Source organism: Heterodontus francisci, chromosome 5 (genome assembly GCF_036365525.1).
Source record: "Heterodontus francisci isolate sHetFra1 chromosome 5, sHetFra1.hap1, whole genome shotgun sequence".
NCBI lineage: Eukaryota > Metazoa > Chordata > Chondrichthyes > Heterodontiformes > Heterodontidae > Heterodontus > Heterodontus francisci.
In genome coordinates this window covers 159,784,069-159,800,587 of record NC_090375.1, presented here as the reverse complement: position 1 = coordinate 159,800,587, position 16,519 = coordinate 159,784,069, and the positions used below count along the sequence as shown (strand labels likewise).

General features: G+C 43.5%; 1 protein-coding gene across 4 annotated transcripts in view; it reads left to right on the top strand.

The window, feature by feature from the left end:
• The window catches only part of oxr1a (oxidation resistance 1a), a 761,132-nt gene that overhangs the window by 469,180 nt on the left and 275,433 nt on the right, over nucleotides 1-16,519 (top strand). For all 4 annotated transcript variants that reach the window (XM_068032290.1, XM_068032288.1, XM_068032289.1 and 1 more), the window contains one exon: nucleotides 10,936-11,043. In XM_068032290.1, coding sequence (XP_067888391.1) covers nucleotides 10,936-11,043 — 108 coding nt within the window. The remainder of the gene's footprint in view (nucleotides 1-10,935; nucleotides 11,044-16,519) is intronic.

The following is a 16,519-nucleotide window of genomic DNA, read 5'->3' as shown; positions in this document are numbered from 1 at the left end:
CATCCAATGTCTCGGAGACCTCTTTTTTCACCATGACCCGGGCAGCATCTTCTTCCTTGGTAAAGGCAGATAGAAGGTACTCATTTAGTACTTCAGCCATGCCCCTTTCCTCCATGTGTAAATCCCCTTTTAGGCCCCTAATCGGCCCCACTCCTCATTTTACCTCCTTTATATGCATGTAGAAGACTTTTAGATTCCCTTTTGTGTTAGCTGCCAGTCTCTTCTCATACTCTCTTTTTGATTCTCATTTTTTTTTCACTTCCCCTCTGAACCTTCTATATTGAAAGAGCAATTAGCAAAGCCTACGGAATCTTGGGCTTCATAAATAGAAGTATTGAGTACAAAAGCAGGGAATATGTGCTGAACTTTTATAAAGTTCTGGTTAGGCCACAACTAGAGTATTGCGTCCAGTTCTGGTCACACACTTCAGGAAGGATGTGAAGGTCCTCGAAAGGGTGCACAGGACATTTACCAGAATGATTCCAGGGATGAGGGGTTTTAGCCACAAGGTTTGGTTGGAGAATCTGGGGTTGTTCTCTCTGGAGCAAAGGAATTTGAGGGGAGATTTGATAAAGGTGTACAAGATTATAACAGGTTTAGATAAGCTAGACAAAGTAAAGCTGTTCCCATTAGCTAATGGTACAAGGATTCGGGGACACAGATTTAAAGTTTTGGGCAAGAGATGCAGGGAGGATGTAAGGATGGACTTTTTTATGCAGCGAATGGTAATGACCTGGAACTGTGTGCCCATGAGGGTAGTAGAAATGGAGATAATGAATGATTTCAAAAGGCAATTGGATGGGCACTTGAGGGAAACAAACTTGTCGGGCTTTGGGGATAGAACCGGAGAATGGGACTGATTGGATTGCTCCACGGAGAGCTGCATGCACTTGATGGGCTGAATAGCTTCCTGTGTAGTAATAACTATGACTGACTCTCTAAGAGAAGGTAAGTGGAGGAAGTTAAAAGTAACAGGAAAGATTCAAATCTGCCCTGAAGACTGCAACTAAAATCTTAAAAATTTAATTTGGAATAACTGCAGAGATGAAGACTTAGTATAAACTCTACATATTGTTTATTTAAGAATGAACAGATTTAAAAAGATTTGAGTTAAGTAAAAACAGAAAATGCTAGTGACATTCACAGGTCAGGCGGCACCTGTGAAGAGAGACATAGAGTTAACCCTTCAGGCATCTGAACTGGAAGGTATTGGAGATGAACAGTGCATAAGCAAGTACAGAGCCAAAGAAAAAGAGAAGCAGAGGAAGGTCCATGATTGAGTGGAGGGCAGGAGTGATAAAAATAATAATACTGAAAGGCAAAAGGGGGTAGTACTGAAGGTAGTGTAGAAATGAAAGATGTCAGCTGTGGCTCAGTGGGTAGCACTCTCACCTCTTGCAGTCACAAGGTTCTGGGTTCAAAAAATCAAGGCTGACACTCCAGTGCAGTACTGAGCGAGTGCTGAACTGTCAGAGGTGCCTTCTTTAGATGAGATTTTAACCCAAGGCCACATCTACTTGCTCAGGTGGATGTAAAAGATCCCATGGCACTGTTTCAAAGAAGAGCAGTGGAGTTGTCCTGGCCAAAATTTATCTCTCAATCAACATCACAAAAAAAAATGATCTGGTCATTATCACTTTGCTGTTTGTGGAAGTTTGCTGTGTGCATGCTAGCTGCTGTGTTTCCTGCGTTACAACAGTGCCTACACTTCAAAAAGTATTTTATTGGTTGTTAAGCACTTTGAGACATCCGGAGGTCAAGAAAGATGCTATATAAATGCAGGTCTTACTTTCTTTTATGAGTCCAGAGGAGGTGTAAATGTTTACAGCAGAATAGCAGATGGGAAAGGAGGCATGGAAAATCTGGCAAAGAGAATGCTCTCGTGGCCCAGAAATGTGGCAGAATCAAGGCATCTATAGACCCCAGGCAGATCACCCCACTGGCTGTGTTCCGATTGTGATTTGCACTCCAAGTACCAGCTCCACATGCCTTTACTTCCAGTGACTCTGGTTCAGCCAAACTCCCATTATCCAGACAGTGAATGCAAAAGATAAGGCTGAATCATTTGTGCTGAGTGGATAATCCTTCTCTGCCTCCTCTAAGGTTGCCACTATCTCAGATGCCAGTCTTCAGCCAATTTGATTTATTAAATGTGATATGAAGAAATGGCTAATGGTAATGACTGAGCAAAGACTAAAGGTCCTGACAACATCCCACCATAGTGTTGCAGACCTGTGTGTCAGAACTGGCTGCACCTCTTGCCAAGCTGTTGAAGGTAAAGTTATAACACTGGCATCTACCCGAGTATCTTGAAATTTGTTGAGGTATGTCCTGTCCACCAAAAGCAGGGAAGATCCAACCCTACCAGTTACATCCTATTCACCTACTCTCAAGCTACAGCAAAGAAATGGAACAATTGTCAACAGTGTTATCAAGTGGCTCTTAGTCACAGTGACCTCTCTGATGCTTAGTTTGGGTTCCATCAGAACTGCAGTACTCCAGACCTCATTACATCCTTGTTCCAAACAGGGACAAGAGTTGAATTCTGGTTGTGACGGGAGTGACTGCCCTCAAGAATATAAGAAATAGAGCAGGAGCAGGCCATTCACCTCCTTGAGGCAGCTCCGCCATTGAGTAAGATCATGGCTGATCTTCTACCTCAGCCACACCTTCCCACACTATTCCCATATCCATTGATTCTCTTAGTGTGCAAACATCTGTCCATTTCTGACTTGAATATACCCAATGACTGAGCATCCACAGCTCTCTGCGGTTGAGAATTCCAAAGCTTCACAACCCTTTGAGTGAAAAAAATTCTCTTCATCTAAGTCTCTAATTCTGAGACTGTGACCCTTAATTCTCGACTCCTGAGTCGGGAGAAATACCCTCCCAGCAGCTAACTTGTATAGCCCGTTAAGAATTTTCTATGTTGCAATGAGATCACCCCTAATTCTTCTTAATTCTAGGAAATATAGGCCTAGTGTACTTAATCTCTCCTCAGAGGACAATCCCTCATTCCAGGAATCAGACTAGAAAATCTTAATTTCATGCCCTCGAAGGCTTCCCTTCCTTGGGTAAGGAGACCAAAATTCTGTGCACTAAGGTTTCTTTACTCTTATACTCCAATTCCTTCGTAATAAAGGCAAACATACCATTTGCTTTCCTAACAACCCTTCAAAATCCTCCTTACTAACATCTTGGGGCTTGTGCCAAAATTGAGAGAGCTGTCCCACAGACTAGTCAAGAAATAGCCTGACATAGTCATACTCACAGAATCATACCTTACAGACAATGCCCCAGACACCGCCATCACCATTCCTGGGTATGTCCTGATCCACCAGCAGGACAGAACCACCAGAGGTGGCAGCCCAGGGGTTTATACAATTGGGAGGGAGTTGCCCTGGGAGTCCTCAAACATTGACTCTGGACCCCATTATGTCTTATTGCATCAGGTCAGACATAGGCAAAGAAACCTACCACCCTCCCTCAGCTGATGAATCAGTACTCCTCCATGTTCAGCACCACTTGGAAAACGCACTGAGGGTAGTGAGGGCGCAGAATGTACTCTGGGTGGGGGACTTCAGTGCCCGTCACCAAGTGTGGCTCGGTAGCACCACTACTGACCGAGTTGGCAAGTCCTAAAGGGCATAGCTGCTAGACTGGGTCAGTGGCAGATGGTGAGGGAAAAACTGACTTGACCTCATCCTCACCAATCTATCTATTGCACATGCATCTGTCTAAAACAGTATTGGTAGGGGTGAGCACCGCACAGACCTTGTGAAGGTGAAGTCCCATATTTGCACTGAGGATACCGTCCATCGCGTTGTGTGGCACAACCCCCATACTAAATGGGATAGATTCAGAACAGATCTAGCAGCTCAAAGCTGGGCATCCATGAAGTGCTGTAGGCCATCAGCAGCAGAATTGTACTCAACCACAATCTGTAACCTCATGGTCCAGCATATCCCTCATTCTACCATTACCATCAAGCCAGGAGATCAACCTAGTTTAATCAGGAGTGCAGGAGAGCATGCCAGGAGCAGCACCGGGTATACTTAAAAATGATGTGCCAACCTAATGTTGCTACAACACAGGACTTCTTTCTTTCTTTTGGGCCTCCTTATCTCGAGAGACAATGGATACGCGCCTGGAGGTGGTCAGTGGTTTGTGAAGCAGCGCCTGGAGTGGCTATAAAGGCCAATTCTAGAGTGACAGGCTCTTCCACAGGTGCTGCAGAGAAATTTGTTTGTCGGGGCTGTTGCACAGTTGGCTCTCCCCTTGCGCCTCTGTCTTTTTTCCTGCCAACTACTAAGTCTCTTCGACTCGCCACATTTTAGCCCTGTCTTTATGGCTGCCCGCCAGCTCTGGCGAACGCTGGCAACTGACTCCCACGACTTGTGATCAATGTCACAGGATTTCATGTCGCGTTTGCAGACGTCTTTAAAGCGGAGACGTGGACGGCTACATGCATACTAAACAGTGGAAACACCCTGTGATAGACAGTGATCCTACCACCAATGAATCAGATCAAAGCTCTGCAGTCCTGCCACATACAGTCATGAATGGTGGTGGACAATTAAACAACTAACCAGAGGAGGAAGCTTCACAAACATCCCCATCCTCAATATGGGGTGAGCCCAGCATGTCAGTGCAAAAGACACGACTGAAGTGTGAGCAAACATCTTCAACCATAAATGCTGTGTTGATGATCCAGCTCAGCCTCCTCCTGAGATCACCAGCATCACAAGAAGACCTGGACAATATCCAGGCTTGGGCTGATAATTGGCAATTAACATTCATGCCATACAAATGCCAGGCAATGACCATCTCCAACAAGAGAGAATCGAATCATTTCCTCTTGATGTTCATTGGCATTATCATAACTGAATCCCCCACTATCAAATCCTGAGGGTTACCATTGACCAGAAACTGAACTGGACCAGCCACATAAATACTGTGGCTACAAGAGCAGGTGGGAATTCAGCAGTCAGCAACTCCCCTCCTGACTCCCCCAAAGCATGCCCACCATCTACAAGGCACAAGTCAAGAGTGTTACAAGTCAGGAGCACGAGGGAATACTCTCCAAGAAGTTCGACACCATCCAGGACAAAACACCACACTTGATTGGCACCCCATTCTCCATCTTAAGCATTCACTCCCTCCACCACCGGTACACAGTGGCAGCAGTGTGTACCATCTGCAAGATGCACTGCAGCAACTCACCAATCTTCCTTTGACAGCACCTTCCAAACCTGCGACCTCTACCACCTAGGAGGACAAGTGCAGCAGATGCATGGGAGCACCACCACCTGCAAGTTCCCCTCCAAGCCACCCATCATCCTGACCTGAAACTATTTCGGCGTTCCCTCACTGTCACTGGGTCAAAATCCTGGAACTCCCTTACAAACAGCATCATGGGTGTACCTACACCAGATTGACTGCAGTGGTTCAAGAAAGTGGCTCATCACCAGCTTCTTGATGGAAATTCTGGATGGGCAATAAATGCTGGTCTAGCCAGCAACGCTCACATCCTGTGAAATATAAAAAACTGCCCGCAGTCCTTGCATGTTAACGTTCTGTGATTTGTGTACAAGGACATAAATCTCTCAGAATACCAACTGTTCCACTCATTTAAAAATATTCTGCTTTTCTTTTTCCTACTAAATTTGATAACTTCATATTTCTCACATTCTATTCAATCTGTCATGTTCTTGCCCATTCACAATCTAATTTCTTTGTCAGCCACTTTGCATCCTCCAGCAGCTTACTTTCCCACATAACTTTGTGTCATCAGCAAACCTGGATACCCTACACTCAATTCCATCTTGTAAGTTATTGATGTAGATCGTAAATAGCTGAGGTCCAGCACGGATCTTGCAGTACCCTCAATCCATACTAATATATTATTCCCAATCCCATGAGCCCTAATTTTGTATAATGTTTTGTGTGGCACCTTACATAATACTTTTTACAATGCATCTACTGCTGCCCCCTTATACACCCTACTAGTTACATCCTAAAAAAACTTTTAGCAGATTTGTCAAACACCATTTTCCTTTCATAAATCCATATTCATTCTGCTGAATCATATTATGATTTCGAAGTGTCCTGTTAATCGCCTCCCTCATTTATAGATTCTAGCATTTTCCCAACGACTGATGTCAGGCTAACTGGCCTATAGTTTTCTTTTTTCTCTCTCCCTCCCTTTCTTGAATAGCATGGTTACGTTTCCTACCTTGATGCAAAGAAAATGAGAAACGTTGAGAAATGTTGTTCAATGTGAGAACAAGGTTCTGGTGATTGAGGACTGATTGGGCACAGGGAGGAAAAGCAAATTTTTTTTTATTGTTTCATGGGATGTGGGTGTCACTGGCAAGGCCAACATTTGTTGCCTATTCCTAATTGCCCTTAACAACTGAGTGGCTTGCTAGGCCATTTCAGAGAGCAGTTAAGAATCAGTCATGTGGCTGTGGGTCTGGAGTCACATGTAGGCCAGACCAGGTAAGGACGGCATATTCCCTTTGCTAAAGGACATTAGTGAACCAGATGGGTTTTTAAACAACTATTGATAGTTTCATGACACTATTACTGAGACTACCTTTTAATGGCAGATTTTTAAAAATTAATTAATTGAATTTAAATTCCGCCAGCTGCCATGGTAGGGTTTGAACCTGTGTCCTCAGGGCATTAGTCTCGTGACATTACCACTATGCCACCATCTCCACATATATCAATGTTGATGTTTATATAGTTACTAATGCCTTTCATGATTCTTCCTGTTCACTTTCTTCTGACCCCCTCCCTCCTTTCAGTCTCCTTCTTTGTCGTGTTTTCACTATATCTTCTGACCTTCCCCTCTCTGATCTTGAATAGTTATTTCTGGGCTTCACTGAATTTCGATCTTGTTGTATTGTTGAGCTCTTCGACTGCTGACTTCTCTTCCGCTCTTACTTCTTTAGCCAAGAACCGACCCCCGCATAGCTCTCTTCAGAATTCTCATTGCACCTGGACCCCTCCCTCGGGCCTCTTAGCTTCACTTGATCTTTTATTTGAGAACTGCTGGCATGACATAGGCCATCTCAAGCTCTCTACACCCCTCGCTCGCTCTAATCTACTTCACTGTAAACTTGCAGCACTCCATTCTCTCAGGTCTAACTTTTATATCATTAAACCTGTTGCCAAGAGCGTTGTTGTTTGACAAAAAGACCTCTACTGTGCGAAGAGTGAACGGCAACTCTCTGACATCTCCTCCTACTTCCCCAGGACTGTGATCCCACCACCAAACATTAAGGCATCATTTCCAAGACTGTCTCTGACTTCATCTCCTCTGGAAATCTCCCACCTTATAGTTCCCCATCTTTGAATAGCTCACGTCTACCTCCTTCCCAAGATCCACAAACAGGACTACCTAGGGATTCAGCTCTTTTGTCCATGTTTGGGCCAAGGCTGTAATGAGGCCTGGAGCCAAATGGTCCTGGCAGAACCCAAACTGAGCATCGGTGAACAGGTTATTGATGTGTAAGTGCTGCATGATAGCTCTGTCGACGACAATTTTCATCACTTTGTTGATGATTGAGAGTAGACTGATGGGATGGTAATTGACCAGATTGGATTTGTTCTGCTTTTTTGTGAACAGGACTTACCTGGGCAATTTTCAATTACATTGAGTAGGTGCCAGTGTTATAGTTGTACTGGAACAAAGAAGCATAGCTAGCTCTGTAGCAGAAGTCTTCAGCACTAAAGCTAGGGTATTGTTGGGGCTCATAGCCTTTTCTGTATCATAGAACATAGAACAGTACAGCACAGTACAGGCCCTTCGGCCCATGATGTTGTGCCGAACCTTTAACCTACTCTAAGATCAAACTAACTACATACCCTTCATTCTACTATCATCCATGTACCTATCCAAGAGTCGCTTAAATGCCCCTAATGTATCTGCTTCTACTACCACCGCTGGCAGCGCATTCCACGCACCCACCACTCTCTGTGTAAAGAACCTACCTCTGACATCTCCTCGAAACCTTCCTCCAATCACCTTAAAATTATGTCCCCTGGTGATAGCCCTTTCCACCCTGGGAAAAAGTCTCTGACTATCCACTCTATCTATGCCTCTCATCATCTTGTACCCCTCTATCAAGTCACCTCTCATCCTTCTTCGCTCCAATGAGAAAAGCCCTAGCTCCCTCAATCTTTCTTCGTAGGACATGCCCTCCAGTCCAGGCAGCATCCTGGTAAATCTCCTCTGCACCCTCTCTAAAGCTTCCACATCCTTCCTATAATGAGGCGACCAGAACTGAACACAATATTCCAAGTGTGGTCGAACCAGGGCCTTATAGAGCTGCAGCATAACCTCGCGGCTCTTAAACTCAATCCCCCTGTTAATGAAAGCCAACACACCATACGCCTTCTTAACAACCCTATCAACTTGGGTGGCAACTTTGAGCGATCTATGGACATGGACCCCAAGATCCCTCTGTTCCTCTTCACTACCAAGAATCCTGTCTTTAAGCCTGTATTCCGCATTCAAATTCGACCTTCCAAAATGAATCACTTCACACTTTTCCAGGTTGAACTCCATCTGCCACTTCTCAGCCCAGCTCTGCATCCTGTCAATGTTCCGTTGCAACCTACAACAGCCTTCCACACTATCCATAACTCCAGCAACCTTTGTGTCATCGGCAAACTTGCTAACCCAGCCTTCCACTTCCTCATCCAAGTCATTTATAAAAATCACAAAGAGCAGAGGTCCCAGAACAGATCCTTGTGGAACACCACTGAGCTCCATGCTGAATACTTTCCATCTACTACCACCCTCTGACTTCTATGGGCCAGCCAATTTTGTATCCAGACAGCCAACTTTCCCTGAATCCCGTGCCTCCTTACTTTTTGAATGAGCCTACCATGGGGAACCTTATCAAACCGCAGCCTCACAGCTCCTGGGACCCGGGTTCGATTCTGGGTACTGCCTGTGTGGAGTTTGCAAGTTCTCCCTGTGACCGTGTGGGTCTTCGCCAGGTGCTCCAGTTTCCTCCCACAGCCAAAGACTTGCAGGTGATAGGTAAATTGGCTGTTGTAAATTGCTACTAGTGTAGGTAGGTGATAGGGAATATAGGATTACTGTAGGGTTAGTATAAATAAGTGGTTGTTGGTCGGCACAGACTCGGTGGGCCAAAGGGCCTGTTTCAGTGCTGTATCTCTAAAATAAAAAAAAAGACCCACAGAACTTCATAGATGCCCAATTCTGAGCTGCTAGATCTAATCTGATTCTGTCCCATTTAGCACAGTGGTAATGCCACACAACATGATGGAGGGTATCCTCAATGTGAGGATGGGACTTTGTCTCCACAAGGACTGTGCGGTGATCACTCCTACCAATACTGTCATGGACAGATGCATCTGTGACAAGTAGATTTGTATGGACGAGGTCAAGTAGGTTTTTTCCTCTTGTTGGTTCACCACCTGCCGCAGACCCAGTCTAGCAGCTATGTCCTTTAGGACTTGGCCAGCTCAGTCAGTAGTGGTGCTACCAAGCCACTCTTGGTGACGGACATTGGAGTCTCCCACCCAGAGTACATTCTGTGCCTTTGCTACCCTCAGTGCTTCTTCCAGTAGGTGTTCAACATGGAGGAGTACTGATTCATCAGCTGAGGGAGGGCTGCAGATGGTAATCAGCAGGAGGTTTTCTTGTCAGTGTTTTGACCTGATGTCATGAGACTTCATTGGGTCTGGAGTCAATGTTGAGGACTCCCAGGGCCACTTCCTCCCGACTGTAGACCACTGTGCTGCCACCTCTTGGTAGGTGTGCCTTGCCGATGGGTCAGGGCATCAAACCAGTGTTTGTGCAGTCATCTTGCTTTGATATCTTTGATATTGTAATTCTGTTTGGATGCAGTGCATATCAAATGTTAATGAGGCTGAGCAGATCCAATCTTTTTTTATTTACATGGCCCCATGATGCAGCAAAAACTGTTCCAGTTCGGCTCTTCGACCACTGCTGAATGTTTTCATTGAAGTCCATATATTTCATTGCAACTCTTACCAGTAGCAGTATTTGCCTTTTCTGTTAATACTTTAGTTTGCATAGTCTCCTTGTATTTGCATTTACTTCTCTGGGCTTTGGTGAAATGCTTTCCCTGCCCAATTAAGCCTTATCTTGGCAGCAAGAAAGCAGTTGGCCTCACCTCTCAGTTCTGATAATCACCTGACCTCAGGTACTCCCTAGTTAATGGCAGCAGTTCGAATGTCAGTAAACAGGCATGCAGAAATCTGCAATGTATGATCAGTAGTGTGCATGCATTCTTAGCATTTGCTGAGCAAGAATCTAATGGTTGGGAGTGAGCCACAAAACAGCCCTGCTGTATCTGCCAGATGGTCCTTTGTCCCTGTATAAAAAGCAGAATAATGTGTACATCGTTATGTTATGTATACTGCAGTTTTGCAAAATATTTAAAGCTTGATCATTGTGGAGACATATTCTGAATATTTGGACAAACGTCTGAGTTCAAGCCTGATCTTGTATTGGTAAAAAACGTGGGCTGGAGATGTATAAGTTGTGAACTGAATATTTTTATTGCTTTAAAAAAACTGAGTACCTTTGTTTCAGAATTCTGGAAGTGGTAGTTAATGTAAATGTTCCTGTTGTATCCCTGAGTATGCTGTTGCTAGTTGTCAAACGAAAACAGTTATTTCTGTAATCTTAGAAAGGGTTGTGACACAAACCCTCCCATCACATGCTTTGCTTCCAAAAGTCATAAAACATTTTGTTCAGCTGCTGTTATTTGAAAACAAAAATCAGGAGCTATGTTTCTGTACTAAAGGGAGTAAAAAAGGGGTAAAAGCAGTAAACATTAAAAAAAATATATACGCTTCTGACTGGCTGCTTTTTCTTGAAAATGTAAAAACTACTGATCTTTAACAGATTGGTTTCTTTGGTAGGTTGAATCAAGGGACTCTTTGAATAGCATCGCACTCAAGTTTGACACTGCACCTAATGAGCTAGTACAGCTGAATAAATTGTTCTCCAGAGCTGTTGTTCCAGGCCAGGTAATAGGCTCTATTCCTTTTACTATCATGTACAAATACTGTTTTGCTGCATACTAATATGTAACATGTTAGTTGTGTTCTATAATTACATCTATAGATAAATCTGATAAAATATAAAATTGTATTTATGCAGTATTGTATGCTTGTCACTTCTCAAACCAGATTGTATTATGTAAGCAAATGCAGCACCAACAGCCCACAAGTAATGAGTAGGGTTGAGGGAAAAATGTTGACCAGGAGACTAGATAAACTTAAATAAAAGCAAATACTGCAGATGCTGGAAATCTGAAATAAAAACAAGAAATACTGGAAATATTCAGCAAGTCTGGCAGCATCTGTGGAGAGAGAAGCAGAGTTAACGTTTCAGGTCAGTGACCTTTCATCAAAACTGACAAATATTAGAAATGTAAAAGATTATAAGCAAGTAAAGTGGGGGTGGGGCAAGAGATAGCAAAAGAGAAGGTGTTGATAGGACAAGGTCACAGAAAATAACTGATTAGAAGGTCATGGAACAAAGGCAAACGGTATGTTAATGCTGTAGTGAAAGACGAAGTGTTAGTACAGAGAGGGTGTCAATTGACAGTAAAATGAACAGCTCTGGCCCCAAGCACAAACATGAAAAAAAAGTGGGTAGGCACAATAGAAACAAACTAAACAAACTAAAATACACAAATAAAAAATAAAAAAAATAAATAAAAATAAAAAGGGTAGCCCCTCATGCTATGAAATTATTGAACTCAATGTTCAGTCCGGCAGGCTGTAGTGTGCCTAATCAGTAAATGAGATACTGTTCCTCGAGCTTGCGTTGATGTTCACTGGAACACTGCAGCGATCCCGGGGCAGAGATGTGAGCATGAGAGCGGGGTGGGGGGTGTTGAAATGACAAGCAACCAGAAGCCCGGGGTCATGCTTTCGGACTGAGCGGAGGTGTTCCGCAAAGCAGTCACCCAGTCTGATTTTGGTCTCCCCAGTGTAGAGGAGATCACATTGTGAGCAGTGAATACAGTATACTAAATTGAAAGAAGCACAAGTAAATCGTTGCTTCACCTGAAAGGAGTGGTTGGGGTCTTGGATAGTGAGGAGAGAGGAGGTAAATGGGCAGATATTACATCTCCTGCGATTGCAGGGGAAGGTGGCGTGGGAAGGGGATGAGGTGGTGGGGTAATGGAGGAGTGGACCAGGGTGTCACGGAGGGAGCAATCCCTTTGGAATGCTGACAGGAAGGGAGGGGAAGATGCATTTGATAGTGGCATCACGCTGGATGTAGCAGAAATGGCGGAGGATGATCCTCTGGATGTGGAGGCTGGTGGGGTGGAAAATGAGGAAAGTGAGAATTTCAGAGGATGAGGGGGCCCCCCCATTTTTATTTTTAGTTATTTTTTCTTTTTTATTTGTTTGTTTTATTTTAGTTTGTTTAGTTTGTTTCTACTGTGCCTACCGACTGGTTTTTTTCATGTTTGAGCTTGGGACCAGGGCTGTTCATTTTACTGTCAATTGACACCCTCTCTGTACTAATGCTTTGTCTTTCACCACACCGTTAACATACCGTTTGCCTTTGTTCCATGACCTTCTGGTCAGTTATTCCCTGTAACCTTGTCCTATCAACACTTTCTCTTTTGTCATCTCTTGCCCTACCCCCACTTTACTTGTTCAAAACCTTTTACATTTCTAATATCTGCCAGTTCTGAAGAAGGGTCACTGACCTGAAACCTTAACTCTGCTTCTCTCTCCGCAGATGCTGCCAGACCTGCCGAGTATTTCCAGCATTTCTTGATTTTATTTCACTCGGTAAACTTGGTGGTTTTGGTTCTTTGAATATTGCTAATGGGACCTTGTAAAGTGCACCAAAACTAGGAGCCAGAACTTGGTGGTATGTTTAATCCAAAAGTGGACAAATTTGCAATATAGCACTCCCAGTGTACTGCACTGAAGTATTGTCCTAATGTAGACATTCAAAGCCTACATTCTTGTTAGCAACAAGAGTAGGCCATTCAGCCTTTCAAGTCTGTTTTGCTATTCATTTGGATCTTGGCTGATCTTATCTTAACTCCATCTACTTCCTTTGGTTCCATCTGCCTTAATACCCCTACCTGACAAAATCTATCAAGCTGATTTTGAAATTTTCAAGTGATCCAGCTTTCAGGGGAGACAATTTAGATTTCCACGATCCATTGTGTAAAGAAGTGCTTTGTGACATCACCCCTGAGTGACCTAGCTCTAATTTTAAGGTTATTTAAAAAAAACCACACCCACCAGAGGAAATAATTTCTTTCTATCCACCCTATTAACTTCTTTAAACTTCTTACACATCTCAATTAGATCACTCCTTAATCTTCTAGACTCAAGACTATACAAGACTGGATTATGCAACATGTCCTCATCATTTGACCCTTTTATCCCATGTCTCGTTCTGGTGAATCTGAGCTGCATACTGTACAAGGCCAATATTTCCTTTGTGAGATGCACTGCTTAGAACTGAAGAGACTTGCATTTATGTAGCACCTTTCATGACCACCAGATGTCTCAAAGTGCTTTAGAGCCAATGAAGTACTTTTGAAATGTGATCACTGTTGTAGTGTAGGAAACATGGCAGCCAGTTTGCACAGATCAAACTCCCCAAACAGCAAAGTGATACTGACCAGATAATCTGTTTTTTTGTAATGTTGATTGAGGGATAAATATTGGCCAGGACACCAGGGATAACTCCCCTGCTCTTCTTCCACCTGATCAGGCAGATGGGACCTGAGTTTAATGTCTCACCTGAAAGATGGCACCTCCAACAGTGCAGCACTTCCTCAGAACTGCACAGGAGTGTCAGCCTGGATTTTTGTGCTCAAGCCCTGAAGCGGGACTTGAATCTGAAACCTTGTGACTCAGGTGAGAGTGCTACCAACTGAACCACAGCTGACACATAAATGCAGTACTCCAGATGGGTTCTGAGCAGAACTTGGTACAGCTGCAATATAACTTCATCCCCATTATATTTCAGCCAACTTGAGATAGAGGCCAACATTCCACTGGTCCATTTTTTTTTGTGCCTGTCCTCTGACTTGAGGTGAGAGTGCTTCTGACTGAGTCAAGCTGACATTTTCCTGGGTGATGGTTTGTTTCCCAAGTAGAGCTAATTAATGCATTACACTGCTGGCTGTGGTCCCTGGGAAGCAGATACTGTACAACTTCTTTAAAAAGTCCTGTAACCTCCTGCTTGAGGTTTTTACATTGAAGGGCAGATTATTATACAGCACCTGAACAGCTGCACATACATTGGATAGAATTAATTAGAATGTGCAGAACAGAAACAGATCATTTGGCCCAAGTTCATCTAAGCCTATCAGCATAACTTTCTGTTCCTTTCTCTCTCATGTGTTTATCTAGCTTCCCTTAAATGCATCTATTCTATTTGCCTTAACTATTTATAGTGGTAGTGAGTTCTACATTCTAACTGCTCTCAGTGAAGAAGCTTCTTCTGAATTCCCTAATGGATTTAATAGTGACTGTCTAATATTTATGACCTCTGGGTTTGGTCAACCTGACAAGTGGAAATATCTTCTCCACGTCTATCCTATAAAACACTTTCGTAATCTTAAAGATCTGTATTAGGTCAGCCCTCAGCTATTGTATGATTACCTTTAAGAGTGATGTCCCTTTCAGATCTTAGTATGCCAATGAGCTAAGTACCAGGAGGTGGTCATATGACTTGAAGCCACAGTCACTCTGCAACTATAACACCTAGAGGAAGGTTCTGTAAATAGTTTGCTCTGTACTGTACAGACTAGTTTAGATGTTAATAAACTTGTTTGAGATCTTCAACGAACTGGACTCCACGCCTCTCATTTATGTTGCATCAGACAACATAAATAACTCATTATATGGTGGCAGCTGTGGTGAGAAGACAAAGTCTTAGTTGAAGACGACAGGTCAAACAGCTTTGGAAACAACCTGTCCTACAGCCACTGAGAGAAAAGTTAACAGAAACACTGGCCCAAAAAGTGGAAAGAAGAAAGGATTTACCTCCAGCTGTAGCAGACAGAGCACAGAATGACAGGCTACAAGTAAATCGGGTGAGTCATTGTTTAAAAAGAAACAGGCTTTGAAGTGTTTGAAAGATTGATTTTTTTCCATAGACTCTCTTTAAAAAAAAAATGGGAAGACCCGATTCCTTTCCCAGGCTGATCAAGCTCGGCGCCATTACAGGAGGCATCCGATTGCAAAAAGCATGGAAAAACCCCGCTCACTGCAGAGCCTTCATCGACGCAGCCAAAGCTTAAAAAACTGATTAAGTCACTCGAGTGTGAAGAAGTGCTTTCATTCATGCAGCCACAGCTATAAAAATACCATTAAACCACTCGAGTGTGAACAACATAAATAAACTCTTTAGAAAAAAGCAGTTGAACTGCCTAGTGAACAGCTGTGTAAACAGACTGGCTTAAGTGCTGTAAGCAAGATAAACACAGAACACTATAAAACACCTGCTCCTCTCCATCAAAGTGCAGAGAGTTTCTTAAAGGGGAAACTGTGCAGAGTCATAGAACAAGTCTTAAAGTAAGTTTTAAGCAAAAGAACAGCAGGAAGATGGATACCAAATTTCCCAGCATGCACTGGAAGGTCATGGATATCCTTTCTGAGTACCAACTTTTCAAACTGACAATGCAATTATGCATCACAAACCAAGTAATTGTAGAACCAGAAAAACAGGCTGTAAAAATACTAATAGCAGTTGGAAACGAGGGACTACACGGAATCAATACCTTTGGCTTATCTGAAGAGGACCAGAAAGATCCCGCAAAGATATGGAAAGTGCTAGAATTGTAGAATTCACCGCCTGGAATTGATGTCCTACGGGCAGCAATCACTAGATCAGTTTGTCAATAGTAAGGGCAACGAATGCGGTTTCTCAATAACTGAGATGTCAGAGTGACTACTGGAGCTAGTGTTTGTCTCTGCACCCATTGAGGTGTTTTGGAAAGACCTCTTGGGGAAAAAGAAAGGTCACAGCATTGGTGCACTGCTCGAAAATAGCAGGAAATATGAAGCTATTGTAACTGGACAACAGCATCTGCAAGGACTAGATGCAGCCAATAGTATCAGCACGATAACCAGATCAAAAAGAGCAAGCAAGCTGTGTGGTAAGTGTAGTTGGTCCCACTCACCGTGATGCTGTCCTGCATTTCAAGACCTGTGCAAGGCGTGCAGTGAAAAAGGACACTGGGCCTGCCTATGCAAGAAATCTGGCTCCAAAGATGCAGTCAGAAGTCACAGTAGGAGACAAACAAACAGACGATAGACATGACAACAGGGCAACAGCAGCAACGAGAGCTCCAGAAACCTGCATAACTGCAAGCCGGTACACGAAGTCCATAGCGAAACAGACCTGAGACAAGACTCAGAGAAGTAATTCTCAGTCAAAACACGAAGAGGCATTTCATATTGTGAACCTGACACGTCATGTTGATGAAGTCAAACAACTGGAAGCTTT